Genomic DNA, 20,230 nt, shown 5'->3' with positions numbered 1-20,230 from the left:
CAAAGCTATGCACAAAGTTGTTTGTTTAGATTAGCCTCTATTCAGGTTTGACTCTTGCTTCTTCTTTGTAGTAGTACACAGACTAATAAGACTTTCAGTAGTGGTGGTTGGGTCGGGGTTGGCGGCCTTAAGTTATGTCCACAATATCACTCGACCTCAAATTATTAAGATACAGAATCTAATGTATACAACATTGGTGATTGTAATATACAGTGTATGAACTTTTGTAAGTAAGATCATAAGCATGACAATATCATGTGTCTTATAACATTAGGAAAAAAAGGATGAATAATAGCTCAGAGCATGAAAGAGTTTCAAGTACCCTTTCTTCGCAAGTGATGTGAAACTGCAGGTGATCCTTCAAACAAATCCGATAGAGAGTTCTCCAAGTCTTCGGGCGTGTACTTTATGTACTTCCCAGAATGCCTTCCGCTCTCTAATTGATTTCTAAACCTTCCCAAGAAGGAGCGATACGCCGGGATCACCTTCTCCGAAACGGATATTATCAGCTCATCGCGCAGTTGAGCATCCGATACCTTCCAAGACGTCTGAGCCCTGCATATCTCCTCAAACCCAGCATTGAAGTTCTTGAACTTTTCCTTCAAAGCCGTCTTGGAGGCAGCATTGCTCGTGCTCCCACCAATGCCTTCATCCTTTAAGCAACACAAGACCTTGCTCCAAGAGGCTCTAAGGTAACTCGTTTCATATTGGCGAATTTGGCCGCTATGCCTGCGAAGCCAGTTACTGCCCAGCAGCTGGGCAAGCTCACAATCTTTCACTTTTTTCACTATATACAGTATGTTGTTCATTAGAAATATGAACTGCATCCCAACATCCTCGTAAAGTTTTGATTTATCCACAAGATTGGATTCCAAAGACGATAACAACATCAACAATCTACGAGCTAAAGGCGACGTGCTTTCCAGCTGCAGATCATCGTCATTGTCGTTCACACTGCGTTCCTCGTCTTCCAGAAGAGAGTTCATTGTCTTACTGTAATCAACCAGCAATCTCACATAATTCATTACATATCGAATAAGCGGGTGAATCTCGGCGTTTTGCATCGCTTTCTTCGAATTTTCGCTTTCGATGGCTTTCTCAAACTCTGCAAATGTCCCTGTGGCTGCTTCTCCCAGTCCAGACAACACTTCATGCGCTTCACTAATCAGAAACTCATCGAAAACCATGGCTTCCAAGTCGGGCAAAACACCCGCCAAAGCATCATACATATCTAAGATTCGAAACAGCTTCTCCGGTGACCTCTTCCCAATAGCCACTGCCTCACCGAAATTCAACAGCTGCATTACACACCCTTTGGCTGTTTCGTTAAAGCAAATCTCCTTGGATTCATGGGCGCCATTAAAGATCTGATCACACAGCCTCTTCTCACCGACCAAAATCACCCGGACAGTAACTTTTACGGCCTGAATCCATTTCTTCATCTTATCGTCCAAAAATTTCCAGTCACTTTTCTGAACCTCCTCAATGCTGAGCCGTTCGACGCCAAGAATCGCCAAGCACTCGTCCAAAGCATCGCGACGAACCGTGCTGTAGACTTGAACACATTCCTTTTCGTAGCCGGAACGAATCATACGGTCCGCAATCTCCGATAGATCAACAGCCGCATCAGGATGGATTAAATCAACCCAAGAATCTTCTCCAATTGTCCCACCTCGCTCATGGAATCGCCCCGAACTGCGACTGTCCTCGCTGAAGTTCTCGAATTCATCGTCAATTTCACTGTAATTGGACGCAAACGAGAGGTGAACTCTTCGGATCGAGCCGTAGAGCCGCTCGGCGTCGAGAGGGACTGTGCTCTGGATCAGGATATGGCGGAATTCGCTCTCGAGCCGACACATCGCCATTTGGATCGCGTTTTCGGCCCGGTCTACGAACTCAGTCGACTCGGACCCAATTGAAAGGTCTTCTACTAGCCGGAGTATATCATCCACCGCCGATAAATACTCAGCCGCCTCGTCCGGCGAGTCCTCCCAATTAAGCGACCGTCTCGACACATCGAAATTAGGATCCCAACGAAGAATCACCTTCTCCGCGGCGTCCAACCTGTCGTTCTTGGTTTTCGAGTCGTCACTGTTGATCAAACTACTGATACTGGAAAGTCGATTATCAAAACTGGAGAGTATCAAGAGCATGTCCTCACGAACCTCCTTAGGAGTATTGAGGCTCTTGACGATCTGCTGAGCGGTGGACAAGACACGGTCGTCGACGGCGCTGGCGGCGACATCCGTCTTCGTTGCGGCCATATTTGGAGGGGTTGTGGAGAAGAACGACAAGGGTGTTTCAGTCGGAAAAAGCTATGGAGTCTCAAATCTCCGGCATGGGAAAATCACAGGCCATTTGTGAGACCCAAATTTAACCCCATCACTCTCTGTCTCTTCTGAATTACAGAAGGTTATGGGGAAGAGGGAGGAGGAAAACACATTGGGAGTGTTGGGCGTAAGCGGTGGGAAGTAAGGGCTCTGCAGAGCAAAAGAGTGGGATGGAATAGACAGAAGAAATGAGAGGGAAATGGGTGAGAAGAGGAAGGGAAGCTAAGCTTTAATGGCGGAAAAGGCTTTAATGGCGGAAATGGAGAATCGGGTTTGGAATTTGGGAGAGGGGGAATTAGGGAAAGGGGGGAATTAGGGAATTAGGGAATAGGGAGTGAGTGATAAATAATAATTAAATACTAAACTGCGGAGTGAGACAAAGCATCTTCCTTTCGGGGTTCTCTTCTTTCCGCTTTCATCGCTTTCCAAATAAAAACGTGCATCTCCTCCATTTTTGTATCTTCTCTCAATTCACGTCAATTCCTTTCCTATTACTATTACCAAATCATTTTTTTAATATTTTTTTAAAAAAATATTATTTTATTCGGTTAATCTAAATATAATTGTAGTTAAAAAGGCAAGTTTGAATGCATTCCCCAAAGCCTCCACATCCCACCTACCCGCCTTCTTACTCAATATTTCAATACTTATTTTACATTGACTTTTCTTTTAATACATCAAATTCTATTATTAAAAATATTTTTTAAAAAATAGTAAGGATCTTCCACACAAGGGAAAGGAAAAAAGAAATATAGTGGTGAAAATAAAATTAATATAAACTCGGTATTTTTTTTTTTAATTTATTTATTGGAATTAATATTAAACTCGGTCATTCGGTACTGGGCTCAAAAGCCCATTAATGTTGAGGGCCCAAGATTATATAAACCCAACTACTGAATTTCTTCTTCCATGATATTGCCGCGGCGGGCGAGCTTCGAGGCCGAACCGATTTGGAGACCGCACATTCATATTTCGAACCAAAACCGAATTGCGCGAAGATGGCACCGCATGACATTCGCCGTCCTCACAAACGCCCCGCGATCTCCGACCAGCAGAAGCGGCGGGAGCTTTCTTTACAACGGCAACAGCAGAATCGTCGCGACGCTCAGCAACAAGCACGTTCCTTAGCCTCCACGCTCCTCTCCCTCTCTTCCACGTTCAACGAGCCTAGTACCTCTGAGTCGGTGTTGGAGGTTGAGCTAAATGAACTCGATTCCGAAACGGAATGCTCGCCGGTGCTTAGATCGCAGAGTGAATTTAACGAGCCTTCTCTGAAGGAGTTCGATGTTCGCCAGGCTTCGAAGCTCAAAGGTTCAGAGGCTCGTAAGTGGTTTTCGAGGCAACTGTTACTTCCTGAATGGATGATAGATGTTCCTGATCGACTTAGCGAAGACTGGTTATAATTCCTTCCATTTCTCAGTTACTAGTATTCAGTTAACTATTTATGTTTGCGTTTTCTTCAACTACTACTCGGACTTAGATCTTGTTCCTTTTTACTCGACACATCATCTTATCATCGTTGCCTTTCTATTAGTCTTGCACTCTCTGATTTTTTCTCCTAGTCGCGTGTTCGCATTCAAATTCAATTGTATTCGGTTGCCTTTTTCTCATTCACGTCTCGTGCTTGGCTAATTGAAAGGCGCCACCGAAATTTGGACGATACTTCTCGCTAAATGTCTTATTCTGATGTCAATAAGTATTCTGAAAAGGAAAAAGAGAGAGAGAATATCTTCATCTTTCTGTAAATTTGCATGGAATGATCCAAGGTGAGAGTGACGTTTCTGCGATGCTTTGGATTCTTGTAGGTACGTATTTGCAAGGCCTTCCGGGAAACGGTGCTTTGTTGTTTCTTCCAATGGCACAACTATCAGTAGGCTACGAAATGGATCAATTCTGCATCGTTTTCCTTCTGCTCTACCCAACGGAGCAAGGAGAAGAGATGCCTCTGGATCCGGTCAATCATATTCTATCCTGGATTGTATATTTCATGAAGTAAGTTTCTCATATTTCTTATGCCATTCTGTCGGCCAAATTTTTTACTGACAAGTAGAAGTTCGAATGTCATGCAGATGGATCAAACTTACTACGTCATTGATATGATTTGTTGGCGAGGATATTCTCTTTACGATTGCACAGCCGAGTTTCGGTTCTTCTGGCTCAATTCCAAGCTTGTTGAATCTGGTGCTTCTGAGCCACCTTCATACTATCACAAATATAAATTCAGCCTTGTTCCTGTATATACGTGCGATCAAAATGGTTTTTATGCTGCTTATACTGGAGCGGCACCTTATATCAAGGATGGCCTATTATTTTACAACAAGTAAGGTTTACCATCAAGAAAGGATTTAAGACTTTGAATTCTCCTCCTCCTTTTACACGTGGATTTATTTTGAATTTATTTCACATGTTATTTTTCATTTAGTTGAGAACCTCTGTTGTCTCTTATTGAAATATTATGAACAACGTGCGGAACACTCCTTATGTATCTGCAGAGTTATATGTTTTTAACAATTTTGAAGTTATAATCTCATGATATTCATGCTTGATAATTAATATGCACTGTGCGTCTCATTAAGTTCTTTCTTTCATTTCATGAATTTGTATTCTTACAAGTTATATCTTCGTTGATCTTGTACTAAGAAGTTACGTTGTGTTAGGCATTCCCATTACCAGCCAGGAAATACACCACTTGCATTGGTCTGGAAGGATGAGAGTTGCAGTCGATATGTTATTGACACAGATAGTAATGGACAAGTCCCAAGCCAACAGCAGGCACTTTTTCTCTACACTTCCTGTTCCTCTTTTTAAAACAAATGAACTATATGACTGTAATTCTTTTCTTTTTTCCCTATCTTTTTCTTATTTTACAAATTCTGCTGACACAACGCAATTGATGAAAACGATCCATTTTGTGATCCATGCCATGGACCTACTCTCTTTTCTCATATAGTTTATAATGCTTCTTCTGCTTTGTTTCAATAATCAGGTGGTTTTGGAGCTACAAGATGATGGAAAGGTGACTACATCAGATGATCCTCCATTGGACTTTGGATGCTTAGATGGCAATTTTATCGAAAAGGTTTTTGTTCTAAATTTAACCCTTTCTATGGTGTCATTAGTTTTGAATTTATTTTGTGTATTACATGTTGTTTACTTAGACTACATTTTGCATGGAAATCTGGTCTGTGATTTTCATTTCTTTTTATTTTCTCTTTTGTGCCTTTGTATGTCTGGTGTGTAATTTGGCGTGGTGCCTATTTCACCATATTGTAGTCTTGAAGTTGTTATTTGGGATTCTGTTAACTGAAGAAGCTGTTGCTTGATATCTGCATCTTCTAACAATTAGATCTTTTTGTTTGGAACAGGAAAAGAAAAAAGTAATTAGCTAGTTAGCTCCTGTGATATGAGGTGGTTTGCATGACATTGATTTTTTGAAAAATAATCTCGATGGTTTTTATTAACAGGTAATATTAAAGAGCATGTTAACAGGAATACTGACATGCCATAAAGCCTGTTACTAAATTATACCAATATTGCCTTCAGTTTACGGGAATTGTGGCAGGAATTGTGGCCCTTTTTACCCACCTAGTGAGCATTAACGACCTTTACCCCCACTTAGAGAGAATTGACTCTTTTTACCTCATCTCGTGAGAATTATAGTAGACAGGATAAGTTGTAGTAGTACTCTAGACCTGTTTCAAGGGTTTATACAATCATTCATTTCCAAAACTACTTTTTTAGTACTAGCCTATTAACCTTTGTTCTAGGGTGGTAAGATAGAGACTCGGCCTGTTTAAAGTTTGAGAATATGTGGTTACAAACTTACAACTTACAACACTCTTCCTTTAAGGAGTTTCTCTCTCTCAAACTTACAACTCTCAACGCTCTTCCTTTAACTCGTAGGTTTCCTCTATGGTGGTTTGAGAATTGTAAGTCTCTGTCTCCAATGGTCGTTGCTCAAAGTTTTTTACTAATTTTTAGGGAGCATCTTGTGGACACAACTATAAAGAAAACTTGTGCTTATCTTTTTATTTTTTAATTTCTTGTAAGAGGCCAAGCGTGTCAGCTATCGAGGATTTTAGATCCACAACTTCATTCTCTGTAAACCATTCCCAAGACCTGGTCAAGAGGTCATGGAAAGTCGTATCTCATACTATTTATGCTAACTGGGGCAGTTTAATGGTTGGGGACAAAATTCTTGGTGAGGTTCATCAGTACGAGAAGAAATCCCTTGTGGAGATCAGTTTCGAAAAGGTTTATGATCATTCTGGTTTTGGTATTTTTGGGGACGGCTTGGCTATAATTGGAGAATTTGGTCTGTAAATTGCTTGTGTGATATAGTTCTGGCATGGTTTTGAGGGAATTCTTTGATAGAGGTACCGAACAAGTGATGTTATGTTCTCTTTCCTTTTAATTGAGGTGATTGACGTCCTTAGCAGAAATATATGTAAGGTGATGGATAACTTTTTTTTTTCTTTTTTTTTCTTTTTTTGATAAGAGGTGATGGGTAGTTATTTAATGGAGGGCTTTGTTGTGAGGAGAGAGAATGTCTTCAAACATCATTTGTAGCTGTGGATGGCACCTTTTTTTTATGCAGGGAAGGGAGATTCTTTTCTTAATTTGAATTGAGTTCTTCATATCTCTGAGACTACTACATGCTTAAATATTAATAGGAATAAACGTTCTTAGTTATGTGACTCTAATTGATTGTGAATAAGTTTAGTTAGTAAGTTGTAAATGGTGGCTTGGTGGTCTCTTTGTTATCCATCTTATATTTGGGTCTTCCTTTGTGCTATATCCTGGAGCGTTTCTGTTTGGTGAAAGAGAGTCAAAGATATCTTTCATATTGAATAAGAGCTTACTTTTTAAAAGGGTACCTTTTCTTGAATTAGGCTATTTTGTGTGGAGCCTTCTTTATTTCCTCTTCCTCATCAAGATTCCTTCTTCCTAACCAAGTTGTGAATAAGTCTTCCACTTTAGTTCTTTGTCCGTGGTGGTGTGTTAAGCGCAAACAGTCACTAAGTGATTAGAATCACATCTCCTGGTAATTCTACTCTCTTTTTTGATATTTTGGTTCAGGTTCTTAGCGACTTTTGTAGTGGTCGTGATCTTCTGGCTTGTCATTTTATGGAGTTCTTTTTGCATCCTCATGTTTGATTTTTTTTTTTAAATAAAAAAAAAAAAAAAAAACTCTTTAGCTAGCTTTTTTCTTTTTCCATTGGTTGGAAAGGATCAAAAGCAAGGATTTTGGGGGAGATTTGGGGTTAACTCACTTCAAGCTTCTTTTAAGTTAATGCTACCGGAGTTTTTTCTCAATAATTTTTTTTTTTAGAATTATAAAAATCTTCTGTTTTTATATGTTACCAGCATTTGAAGTTCCTTGTCGGCAAATATCTAAACTGACATTTCGATAAAATTCAGTCAGGGTTGTCTTCAGGTAATCTCTTGCGATTTGCAATCGGGGATGGAGGGTTGACCATTGTTGACGGGAGGATTCAGGGGGCAGATTTACAATATGTTGGCAAGGTCAATGGGGCTCGAGCCTTTGCAGATAGTTACTCCAAGGTTAGAGAAATTATGCTAAATAGCGAAGTTAAAGGGTCAAATCAAATTTAATATAAAAAAGTTATGAGAATATAAATAATTAACTAATTAAAAAAGTTATGGAGGGCTAACTAATTTGTTTAAATTATATTCTCATAACTCCAAGGTTAATTGACATTTATTTGATTATTTTTATTTGTTTTTTCTGCCAAGACCTTAAAGGAAACTAACTGTGGCAGGTTATGTTTCAATATGCGGCTCGCCATTCGCCTTTAAAAGTAGATGATCTATTAACGTCCATCAATTCATCAAATGATCACCGAGAAGATGGTGATACTGAAATGGATGGATAGTGGTCGATAGTCCAAAGATTTCTTTATTGCAAGTATGGTCATTATTTATGCCTCTGGTTGTTATGCTGCCTACTATCTTATGAAGGCTTTTGTCAAACTCCTTTCGTCCTTGATACAGCGAAGGGGAGATCTTGCGGAGACCGGGGCAGCATTCTGTTAACCATGTCGAGAAATACTATTTCCATATTTGTATCTGTAGGAACTCATGGTATTCAACCCCTCGGTTCATGTTCAGAAGTCAGTGCATCTCTCGCTGGCCAATCACTCCGACTCCTTTTCGAGGTAAAATTCTTGACATTACGATTTTCATCAGATTTAATATATAATATTGTACGTTATGAGAAATGTGAAACGATCCAGTTTTTATGCTTAACCTAAATAGAGTTTAATGTTTAAATCACCTATTTTCTATCTCCATTTTTGCAATACTTTGGTTTCTACTTTTTAAAATTTAACAATAATATTAAAACAATTTTGAAAGTAAATTCTTGTGTAGGAGTAGGATAAGAGAAGGGTAGACATGTATTATCTTTTCAATAAAAACCAGAAGGCTAGAGTATTATCGTAGATAGTTCGATTAGTTATAATTAGTTAATTATTTATATTCTCATAACTTTTTTATATTAAATTTGTTTAAATTAATATTTATATAAATAAAATAATAAAACGCTAAATTTAACCTAAAGTATTTGTAATTTTAATTATAAGTTTTCTTTAAAAATGGTATTTTTTTTAGGGACGGAGAATTCTCACCTTGACCTCAATCTTGTCCATGACCTTGCAGTTTAATTAGTTATTTTCTCATAAACTTTTATATTAAATTTTTTATAATAATATTTATATAAATAAATAATAAATAATGCTAAATTTAGCCTAAAATAATTATAATTATTAAAAAGTGGATTCTTTTTTCGTGGTGACCAAAAAATTCCGACGTAGGGGTGTGGGTTACAATTCCAACATGGCCCGTTTCCGTCCCAAGTTTTTTCTCCTCGAGAAAAGGTAAAAGAAAAAAGTATATTATCGTAGATGGATACTCCTTTCCGTGATTGTTTTTGAAACCGAAAGGCAGAGAGGAGCGGTTGAATGCTGTAGACTTCACGATTCCAAAATCGTGGTGTATGTGAAGACTCCCGTCTGGGGATTGCTTGGTTGAATGGGAGAATAAGCGGGGCTCCTTTCTCCACGGACAACCACATGAATTGCGCCATTTGCAGTGCCCCGATCTACAACAAAAAAAACTAATGTTAATAAATAAACATTAGACACAACTGTAAGACCTTGTATGTTAATGAGGTCTTTGGCTAATAAGTTGGAAGCTTTGAAATAGAAAACTAAGAATCAAATTCTGACTCGATTCAAAATCATTTTTTATTTTTGAAAACAGATTTGGAAAATGGTTTGGGACGACTTGATCAAAAGGGGTGAAATGCTTCACAACTCGTAATCCTGAGAGAGATTAAAAGAAGGAAAGTGCTCAAATATGGTTTTATAATCCTGAGAGAGATTAAAAGAAGGAAAGTGCTCAAATATGGTTTTACAAAACGGGCTAGACAAACTTCATTCACAATGAAAAAATTTATTGATGGCAAGAAATGTCGAGGGTTATAGTTCGTTTTAGTTCGTTTTGATAATCCTTGGTAAAAAAAGTTCACAAAACTATAGTCATTTTTTGTCATCTAAAATTATTCAGATGCCCTGCACCTAAAATGACATTAGACGCCCAGCACCTAAAATGACAGAATAATAATGTAACCAACTATTTTAGGCTCTATTTGATATGGTCATTTGGTTTTCAAATTTTTAGTTTATAAACATACTCCACTCATGGGATTTTTTTTTTCTCTGTTACTTACCTCTACTTTCTAAAAATGTTTAAAAATTCAAACCATGTTTAAAAAGTAATATATATATATGATAAAACCCATAGAAAAGAAATTGCAAGAAGCCAGCATAATTTTTCAAAACCCAAACAAAAAACGCATTAGTTTTAGTAATCTAAAATGAATGGATCCACCAGCAAAACAAGTGCACAGTTTATTAATGAAGCAAAATATAAACCTCAGCAGTGGAATAGATTCATGGAATTGCTTAAAAGAATTCTTAACATACCAGAAATTTGCTCTGTTCAGGAGAATAGAACACGGTCTCCACCGGCGGACTCCACACTCAGCCCACCTGAATCCATGTTTGCGTAGAAGGACCCGGTATTTGGTCAGCCACGCTCATGGTTACCACTGCAGGAGTGAAATGGGAGAGGCTCAAGATTCATAAAAGTAAATGGTCCAAAAACCACTGTCTTAGAAACAATCGAGTCACTGATATTGATAACCTTGCAGCTACGTTGGGGACCCTAGATGCAATGGGCTCCACCAGTGCAGTACTTGTTACCACTCTGTGAGATACCCATCTGCATAAAAATAGATCTCCGATATGAAAGACAGTGTCAATATTGTTTTATTTCTTTGATGAGCTAGTCGGTTGTGCCCAATGCGCCAGGCTCATAGTTGCTATACTCATTTGGGCCATCACGTTGTCCCTGAAAGTCATGATTACCACAAGCAGTACGTTAGCGACTCTAGAACGGCCTGGAATTGAATTTCAAGTTCTTATTTTCAGGCTTGGATGTTATTTCTGTTCTTTTATATGTATGTTACAGTAACTATTCAAACAATGGCAAATGAAATGGCAGAACAATGATGCTCCTTGTCAATGCTTTATATGATAACCGATTTTCTTTGAATTGTTAATTGCCCCTCAAGGAGCTCAAATATGAAAGCAGTTGTAGAACATCCTCTCACGAATATAGAGAATTATCAAGTCAATACAAGAAATAAACAAAGGCCACGAAGAGGTGACTGAATTAAGTTAATTAACTGAAGTTCAGCAGTTTCACTTAGTTCCATTTCAACATTTTCCTTATGAATTATAGACTCCATTCTCATATTGAGTGTAATTAGTGTAATTAAATACTTTATGGTACCTTCCCCATATTACCAAATATAATGACACGCTGTAATGATTCTTCTCCAGGACGCGGTGATGACTTGAATGAATGGCTCTTGGTCCAATTATATGACCGATTAAACAAGCTATGATCGGTTCTGTACGTGTTCCTGCTGAAACCAACGTGGCAATCGTTAGAGTGCATGATTGAAACAAACAGCGTTTGGCCATAAACTTGGTAGGAAACAAGTATTAAAGAAACTAGTATATCACGCCAACCAACAGTGCGTGCAGGTGCATCTTAAATATTAAAAAAAATAGAAAATAAAACATAAAAGAATGTCAAGCCAGTGTTTTGTCAGAATAAAAGAGGAACCACACTACGTTTTGCGGCGTAAATATCTCACGACTAGAATCGAAGAAAGACATCGATCCATTCTGAAAAGTCGTCTAACTACCTTTCTAAAAGAACTGTAAATATTCATGTCTTAACGAGATAGTGAAAGAAAGCCATTGTAAGTGCTCTAAGAAGCCACTTAGATGGAACTGCCATTTCTAGGGGAGTAAGCCGAAAGCTCAAGGACAAGGATGAGAAATTCAGATTTTGACAAGTTGACTAATAAGGCATAGCCTCTGGTTTTAAGTAAATTACAGAATGGAAGCAGAAATTTTTTGACGTGGCAGCAACATAGATACCTAGAGTGACTTACAACAAGGTGATCTAATGGGTCGATCATGACAAATTAATTCTCTGATGAACTTGCGTTATTTGCAACTGTTTGGTATTAAAAATGAACTAAAATCAAACTGCAAGTGAACAGTAAATACACACATACAAGCGGATGTTATCAGTTGAACCTTTTTGAAACAGTCTCCCAATCAAGGTTTAAAAATAAGGACTAAACAGTTTCAACTAACAGCTTGTATTTTTTTTTTTCCAATAATATTAAGTTGTTAAACAAGAAGGTGCAGTCTAGACTGATGAGTTGCTAGAAGTAATCATACCACATATGCTGTTCCTACTAAATGCTGGAGATTTCGTCTGTATCTCTCCTTCTAGACCCTATTTAACGAAAGAAATAGCTTCATTTTTATCGTACCCGCTTGCCCAGGTTACTGTCGTCTGCAAAAATGAAAAGAACTCCATTGTTCTGCAGCTAAGCTACTTAAATCTTGTTAACAACTATAGAACACGTATTTTTCTCACATATGTTGGCAGCAAATAGGAGTGTCAATTTTGAAGACATTTGTTAACACAAGTTAGCAATGTGTAGCCAATTAATTGACATTGTATATAGTTTTAAGGTCACTAAAGGAAATCAGATTAGGATAAGAAGTTCTAGGACTGTGGTTCATTATCGACTTCTTTTAGTGTCCTCTATAAAAACTTCCCCACAATAAAATGAAAGGAAATACAAGGAGTTTGTTCAACTTAGTTTGGATTTGAGTACTTTGCATAATTGAACTGAAAATAGATTGTTTGGAGTAGAAATTCGTATCAGTATTTCATTTCAAGCATTATAAAGGCATATATTTGACATTCACGTCAAAGTTGATGTTACTAGTTAAATCCTGAACTATGACAGACTGATGAATGGAGTTTGAACCCTATTATTTGAACTAGGACAGGCTGATGAGCTGCCACAAAGAAACAGAGTTCTTTTACTACTTGTAACAATTTTCACCATCATAACGAGATCATTATCATTGATTTAAAGCTAAAAATTCTAAAGACGAACATTATAACTTAATTTTTACATTAGAAGGTGCACATAACAAGTTTTTTTGTATACTAAATTATGGGATAAGAATATGTCACATACTTGAACTTCGCAGGAGAAAACACTGCTATCCAAACCCCCGCTCGGTATCCTCGACCTGAAAATATACATTTAAACCGAATCAACAAATAAACAAGAACTCATAGTGAAAATTACAATACCTAGGAAAAGCACAATCCACGATGCCGATAGAAAATCAAATACGAAGAGAAGTGCCAATTAGGACCATATTTTCTGAACTAAACAAGCAAACTGAAATGACGGAAGAAAATGTTATGCAAGTCAACGTAGAGAGCTAGGAGCAACTTATAATCAACTAATACTTAAGCAACTCCGGTATCCAGCTACTGCAAATCAGTAGAATATCTCGGCAAAGCATAATCCGGCTATTGCAGAGCAGTAACATTCCGGAACGATGCAGAAGGAAAATCAGATGTGAAGAAAAGTGCCGTTCAGGACCGTATTTTCTAAATTCATATACGCAGCTTGAACTGTTAAGGGAAATATGAAATCAACACAGAAAGTACAAAGAATCTCGTAAAGAAACAATGAATAATTAAGCAACTTGCATCCCCAGCCTTCTCGTCGAGGAAACATTAAATTGAAACAGAATCAACAAATAAGCAAACATTTAATCGAGAGAGTTGAAATATCCAGAAATAATATATAATCTGGTAACTGCAGTTCAGTAACCACTCCATGACGATGCAGGTGAAAAATCAAATGAGAAGAGTACAGGTTAAGAATCTAGAACCACACTTTCCGAATTCATACAAGTAAAAACTAAACTGCCTGAAGGAAATATTAGTCAGCGCAGAAAGTAAGAAGAATATTCTTAACTATCGAACTAAGCGAAATCATACAGAAGTTAGCAATTGCATAATAAACAACAGAAGACGGCATGAGAATGCAACTGAGTAGAGATACTTGCGTACAGGCCAAGAACAAGCGGCGACGGTCTAATGGAGACCGCATTTCGCAGTGACGGAGTAGCCTTGTATGCATCAATTTTGGAGAGGTGTTCATCGAGCAAATGACTTAGCGCAGGGAAGGCGATACAGTGAAGAAAGACGGTGAGGAATTGAAGGCTTCGAATTCAAAAGCTCCCGCCATAGTAGAAACTTGGTAGTTGATGATTGGGCCAATAAAATAGAAGTGAGGCCCTCGGACTAAAGAAGGCGGGAGGTCGGGATTGAAGGAAGCAACACCGTTTGGATTCCTAAAAACGTCCTATTTATAGTCAATGCGCACACGCTCTCTTCATAAAAATTTAAAATAAAATAAAAAAACTGAAGAAATTATTTAACGCAATTAAAAAAGAAAAAGATATTTAAATAGTTTTAGAAATGTTTTAAATTATTAGATAAAAAATATATATATATATATATATATAAAGTGCAATAAATTATATGTAGAGAAACTAATAAAAAAAAATGCAAGCTTAAAAAGAGAGAAAATATATGAAAAAAGTGATTGAGAAAATACATTGAATGATTTAACAACGCTTTTGATATATATATATATATATAATGAAAAAAGTAGTTTGAAACACATGATGATAATAGAAGGGGGATGGTGAAGGGAAAGTAGGACATGATTTAGAAGAAGAAACAGAGGGAAAGGCTTAGTTGGAGGGCATCATACATAAATCATTGTCCTAACTACAATAAAAGGCAACAGCTACACTCCATACGCATATGGATGAATCAAATATTTAGTTTTTAAATTTCAAGCTAAGCTGACAAAGGGATACCAACAATTTCCCTCGCTTCCACCCTTCTCCTCCTGTTTTTTGTGGGTCATAAATGTCTTTTACTTGCTCCTCCTACAAATTGCCCTTTTCTGATTCCACGTGTACCCATCCCTGAACATACTATTTTTATATGTATTGTAATTGTAATTAAAACAATCCCACTCTCAACCGAAAAAACTGATATTAATTGGCTATAAAGAAAATATATATATATATATATTTATTCTTTGGGGGCTGTCTGTGATCATGGAGTGTGATGGTCGACGTGTCAAGCGTGTGAACCCACGAGCCAACAAAGAAAAAAGGGTGAAAAAAAGGGGGACCCACTGAATAAACGTCCCGAGTGGCAAAGTCAGTGAACCCACAATTACGGTCAGTGGTCAGCCTCACTGGGGGCGCCCATCCCACGTGCCAACCCCTACCCTTCCCTTTTTTCTGTTTCGTACTCTGCCCCGACATTTGGTTGCCCTACCAATAAAGCTAACCTCCCCCCTTATTTCTTATCCCATTAACGTAATCCCTTCCTTGTTTTTTTAATTAAACAAAATCTTTTAGCTCATTAACCGCACGTGCCACCCTAATTATTACCCCCTCCGCCTTCTCAGTTCTAACACTTGACAAATAAAGTCAAATGATTAAAAAATGTAAAATGTATATTTTGTAAGATGCTTAAAACAAAACTATGCTCTTAATCATCCAATTACGCGATCCGTTATTTCTCTCCCATAATGGGCCGCCTCTTCGTAACGGAATTCATTCCACTCTTCTCTTAGGCCAGACTCGGGGGGAAATAGAAGGGATGGGTAAGACCGTAATTTCGCCACCAATTTTGTTATATATATAGGTGCAAGTTTCTGCCACTTTCTTTCAGAGAGTGTGCTTCAATTGTACTAAGAAAAAAGAAAAAAGAAAAAAGAAAAAAGAAAAAAGAAAAAAGAAAAAACAATCTCCCTTTTTATTTGTTTCTTCACATATGGAAGATGAAGATCAGAAGGAGTTGCAGCTCCTTCCGACGCCTCACTCCATAGCGTCCTCCTCCTCCTCCCGTCCATCCGACTCGTCGTTACGATTCCGGTCCGATCTATTGGAACCGGGGCAAGGATCCGTGGACCTGCAATTGTCGATAAGCCTGAGGCCAATCCGGCCGGCGGCGGGGGCGGAGTGCTTGTTGAAGTACGAGGAGGTGATGAAGCCGGAGGCGGGGAGTTGCGTGGAGGCGCTGAAGTGGCAGGCGGGGGAGCAAATAAGGCTGGCGGCGATGGAAAAGGCGTACGCGGAGAGGGTGAGGGAGCTAACGAAGAGGGAAATAGAATTGGCGCAAACGGAATTCGCGAGGGCTCGACAGATGTGGGAAAGGGCGAGAGAAGAGGTGGAAAAGGCGGAGCGGATGAGAGAGAGAGCGACTCGACAGGTGGACTCTACGTGCATGGAGATCACTTGCCAATCTTGCAGGCAGAGGTTTCGGCCTTGTTAATTTTTCTCTTTATTATTAATAATTACTTCCCTTATATAGCTTCTTATTATTAAGCCTTATAATGCAGGGTTTGTTTTAACTCATCTCTGCCTCCCTATTATTTCTTTTCCTTAAATTTAAATTAATCCTTTCAATTAAGAAAGAATCTGTACGATTATAATGTATTAATACTCATCTGGAGTGTTTGTTTTGGAGTATTTGTTTTGGAGTATTTGTTTTGGAGATGGTCGTGTGTATATATATATATTATTAAATTGGCTTCTGTTTCTTTTATTATTTTTAGTTTATTATTTCATGCATGTATGGGAAAATAAAAGGATGTTTGAGTAATAATAGTTGGTTATAAATATAAATAATTTGTTGGTGATTGAAATAAAATGAGAGATTATAGTGTTATTATTTGTTAAATCATTTGAAATATTGATGGAGCAAGAAGAGCAGTGAAATTGAGAGAAAGAAGGCAAATGAATGGGAACAAAAAGCGAGAAGAAGAAGACGGGAAGATAGGAGTAGGGATTTTGTTTTCAAGTCTTTACACTTGATAAACACACTGCACAGACATCCCCACTACGAGAGACTCCTCATTTCATTTCATTTCATTTCATTTCATCTCATCTATTACTCCTGTGATGAGATTGTGAGAATGTGTGCCGTTTCCAAAACCAAGCAACATATATTATTAATTGGGAGGGAGTTTGGAATATTGTTGATGGTGGTGGTGAAGGGGTCAGGTGGTGGTGGTGAAGGGGGATGCTAAATTTCCAAAAATGACAACCTTTTTACCCTTCTCTTTCTGGGTAACAGAGAAAGGGAGAAAGAAAGATTTGATGGTGTTGTCATATCAAACCCCAAAGGGAAGGGAGAGGGAAAAAGGAAGCTTTCATTTGAAGCTACAAAAGTTGAAAGAATGAGGTATTATTATAATGGTGAGTGGGACTCGGCTCCACCAATTTCATAAATCTGTCTACTCATCCCTCACCCCTCACCCCTCCAACCTTTGTTTTCATCATCATCATCCTTCGCTACCAGTCTTCTCTTGTCTCTCTAATCTTTCCCCCTTCTTCATCCTTCATGGATGTCCTGTTTTGCAAATCCCACATCATCAACAAGTTGGTTGCTTCAATATCAAAACAGGTTTCAGTTGTTGATGGAAGTGTGTGCTTTTATCCCTCTCATCATACAGAGTACAATTAGATACACAATTGGATGTTCACGATTCAGTACCATCTAAACAAATGAAGATCTAAATGAAGAGGTGAGACCCACCACTTAAAAGGGTTAAAAGGGTCATGGGATCAACCCAAGGAAAAAAAAGAAAGTACATAATAATTGAAACAAATCAATCAGGCCGTTCACGAAGAATCTTGTAGTGCTACTCAGTTTCTCATTCTCATTTCCAACCTGTAAGCATGGCCCGAGTGTGCTAAGAGGGAGCTCAAAAGGGGATTCATTAGATAGAAGCAACTCTTATAGCATTGTTTATGAGATAAAAGCAAAAGGACACTGATGAAACAAACTAAAGAAAAAGGATCAAACATGTACATAGAGCGAAAAGGATAAGTTATTCCTATTAGTATTTGGATCTTCCATCTCCCTCTGTGATCACATCTTTGAAAGCACCACCACTGGGAATCATCGGCAGCACATGTTCCTGATGCGGTACAATCACGTCCAACAAGTAAGGCCCTTCGCTCTCCAGCATCTTCTTTATTGCTGCTCTTAAATCTGCCCTCTTTGTCACCCGTGCCGCCCGCACCCCGCATGCCTCTGCAAACTTCAACATGTTCGGGAATATCTCAGACTCATTTGATGGATCTCCCAGGTACGTGTGAGCTCTGTTGGCTTTGTAGAACCGATCCTCCCACTGCACAACCATGCCCAGATGCTGGTTGTTCAGCAGTAGGATCTTCACCGGAAGTTTCTCGACACTGATCGTGGCCAGCTCTTGGATGTTCATCATGAAACTACCATCTCCATCGATGTCAACGACAACCGCGCCAGGATTTGCAACTGCTGCCCCCATGGCTGCAGGCAGTCCAAAGCCCATCGCACCTAAACCACCGGAGGTTAGCCACTGGCGTGGCTTCTTGTACTTGTAGAACTGAGCTGCCCACATTTGATGCTGCCCCACCCCTGTGCTTATGATGGCCTCACCGTTGGTTAGCTCATCAAGAACTTGAATTGCATACTGTGGAGGAATGGCCTCATCAAATGTCTTGAAAGTTAAAGGATATTTTGATTTCTGCTCATTCAGCTCCTCTCTCCACGCAGAGAAATCGAAGGGAAGCTTCTCAGAATTCTCAAGTAAACGATTCATTCCCTGCAAGACTAACTTCACGTCGCTGCAGACTGATACGTGGGGCTGCTTGTTCTTCCCAATCTCGGCCGAATCAATATCCACATGAACAATTTTCGCCCGACTCGCAAAGGCCTCAAGCTTCCCTGTCACGCGGTCATCAAATCTCACTCCAAACGCAAGCAACAGGTCAGATTTATCCACAGCATAGTTAGCATAAACTGTCCCGTGCATTCCCAGCATTTGCAGAGACAAATCATGGGAGCAAGGAAAAGCCCCAAGGCCCATTAGAGTGCTGGCCACCGGAATCCCAGTGAGCTTGACGAACTGCCGCAACTCCACCGATGAATTCAAACACCCCCCACCCACGTACAGAACAGGCTTCTTCGATTCAGAGATTAATCGCACGATTTGTTCCAAATGGTAATCCATGGGAGGCTTAGGTAACCTAGACAAGTAACCATGTAATTTCATGGGCTGATTCCAATTGGGAACCGCGAGCTGTTGCTGAACGTCTTTAGGTATATCAATAAGAACAGGACCAGGTCGACCAGAAATTGCGAGGAAAAATGCCTCGCTCACGATCCTAGGAATGTCTTCTACATCAAGAACCAGATAGTTGTGCTTTGTAATAGAGCGTGTTACCTCAACAATGGGAGTTTCCTGGAACGCATCGGTACCGATCATTCTCCTCGGAACTTGCCCTGTAATTGCTACCATGGGAACGCTATCGAGCAGGGCGTCAGCGAGTCCACTGACCAGATTGGTGGCGCCAGGGCCGGAAGTTGCAATGCAAACGCCGGGAAGGCCGGAGGACCGAGCGTATCCCTCCGCGGCGAAGACGCCACCCTGCTCGTGACGGGGGAGAACGTTACGGATGATCGAAGATCGCGTGAGGGCCTGGTGGATCTCCATGGACGCGCCGCCGGGGTAAGCGAAGACACTGGTAACACCTTGGCGCTCGAGAGCCTCGACGAGGATATCAGCGCCTTTCCTCGGTTCATCGGGAGCGAATCGGGAGACGAAAATCTGAGGGGAGATGACGGAAGTTTCGAGGGAAGTGGCAGAGGCGGCGGTGGAGGAGGGCTTGGGGGAAGGGTTGGAAAGAGAGGTGCTACAGATGCGAAGAGGGCGGGGGAAAGTGGGATTGTGAGGAAGAGGAGAAAATGAAGAATGGAATTTGGAGAAGGGTTTAGGAAGAAGGAAGGAGGAGGATTTGGAGAAGGATTTGGAAGCGCAGGGGTGAGTAGCCGCCGCCATTGATGACATTGGAGAAGGAAAGAGGCGATGAGGAGGGAGCAGCGAAATGGTGAAGAGAAGTAGTGGTTCGAAGCGATCTCTGAAGGGATTTATATTTAACCGCGCCTTGGTTTTTTTATTACCACTCCATATCAGTAAAAAGAAAAAAGGTAATTTCTTTACCCTACACTTCGCATCAAAATCTTTTATGTATTTATTTATTTATTTATTCTGAAAAGTCATTGACTAACCCTGTTGAATATTAATTTAAAGTGTTTTATTATTTTTCTTTTTTTGCTTTTAAGACTTGTGCGGTTAGGTGATACCAACGGCTGGTACTTACTTATTTATTTATTTGACACAGGTTTTGGCAGTTTTGTTTTTCACGTGGATTTGAGTTTTTTGTTTTTTAAGGGCATTTGGAAAGATGCAGTGAGTTTTAAAAGGCGATGAGTTGTATTGGAAAATTAGAGGATAATACAATTTGTTTTGTGGGTTTAGGGTTTATGAGATT

General features: G+C 39.3%; 4 protein-coding genes and 1 pseudogene across 4 annotated transcripts; 2 read left to right on the top strand and 3 right to left on the bottom strand.

Moving 5' to 3' along the window:
* Positions 1-135: 135 nt before the first annotated feature.
* On the bottom strand, positions 136-2,615 carry LOC111435130 (exocyst complex component EXO70B1-like). The gene has a single exon (XM_023072471.1). The coding sequence runs from the start codon at positions 2,262-2,264 to the stop codon at positions 315-317; it is 1,950 nt and encodes a 649-aa protein (XP_022928239.1). The 5' UTR covers positions 2,265-2,615; the 3' UTR covers positions 136-314.
* Positions 2,616-3,253: 638 nt separating this feature from the next.
* Positions 3,254-8,638, top strand: LOC111435150 (snurportin-1). Its single transcript, XM_023072504.1, has 8 exons — positions 3,254-3,726; positions 4,136-4,322; positions 4,400-4,650; positions 4,988-5,102; positions 5,317-5,409; positions 7,752-7,895; positions 8,114-8,259; positions 8,346-8,638. Exons 1-7 carry the CDS (start codon positions 3,329-3,331, stop codon positions 8,225-8,227), a joined length of 1,302 nt encoding a protein of 433 aa, XP_022928272.1. The 5' UTR covers positions 3,254-3,328; the 3' UTR covers positions 8,228-8,259; positions 8,346-8,638.
* A 1,264-nt stretch (positions 8,639-9,902) lies between these two features.
* Positions 9,903-13,065, bottom strand: LOC111433623 (annotated as a pseudogene).
* A 2,540-nt stretch (positions 13,066-15,605) lies between these two features.
* On the top strand, positions 15,606-16,318 carry LOC111436472 (protein indeterminate-domain 14-like). The gene has a single exon (XM_023074271.1). The coding sequence runs from the start codon at positions 15,681-15,683 to the stop codon at positions 16,179-16,181; it is 501 nt and encodes a 166-aa protein (XP_022930039.1). The 5' UTR covers positions 15,606-15,680; the 3' UTR covers positions 16,182-16,318.
* Positions 16,319-17,555: 1,237 nt separating this feature from the next.
* Positions 17,556-19,821, bottom strand: LOC111436437 (acetolactate synthase 2, chloroplastic-like). Its single transcript, XM_023074217.1, has one exon. The coding sequence runs from the start codon at positions 19,744-19,746 to the stop codon at positions 17,752-17,754; it is 1,995 nt and encodes a 664-aa protein (XP_022929985.1). The 5' UTR covers positions 19,747-19,821; the 3' UTR covers positions 17,556-17,751.
* Between the last annotated feature and the right edge of the window lie 409 nt (positions 19,822-20,230).

This window comes from Cucurbita moschata, unplaced genomic scaffold (assembly GCF_002738365.1).
Source record: "Cucurbita moschata cultivar Rifu unplaced genomic scaffold, Cmos_1.0 Cmo_Scf00003, whole genome shotgun sequence".
Taxonomy (NCBI): Eukaryota; Viridiplantae; Streptophyta; class Magnoliopsida; order Cucurbitales; family Cucurbitaceae; genus Cucurbita; species Cucurbita moschata.
This window is presented reverse-complemented; position numbering and strand designations above follow the sequence as displayed.

Bases quoted from the DNA above. Each gene is read 5' to 3' on its own strand.
- LOC111435130 (XM_023072471.1), bottom strand. From the start codon at position 2,264: ATGGCCGCAACGAAGACGGATGTCGCCGCCAGCGCCGTCGACGACCGT.
- LOC111435150 (XM_023072504.1), top strand. From the start codon at position 3,329: ATGGCACCGCATGACATTCGCCGTCCTCACAAACGCCCCGCGATCTCC. The intron at 4,323-4,399 runs GTAAGTTTCTCA...AATGTCATGCAG, and splicing joins TGGATTGTATATTTCATGAA to ATGGATCAAACTTACTACGT. The intron at 5,103-5,316 runs GCACTTTTTCTC...TTCAATAATCAG, and splicing joins AAGTCCCAAGCCAACAGCAG to GTGGTTTTGGAGCTACAAGA.
- LOC111436472 (XM_023074271.1), top strand. From the start codon at position 15,681: ATGGAAGATGAAGATCAGAAGGAGTTGCAGCTCCTTCCGACGCCTCAC.
- LOC111436437 (XM_023074217.1), bottom strand. From the start codon at position 19,746: ATGTCATCAATGGCGGCGGCTACTCACCCCTGCGCTTCCAAATCCTTC.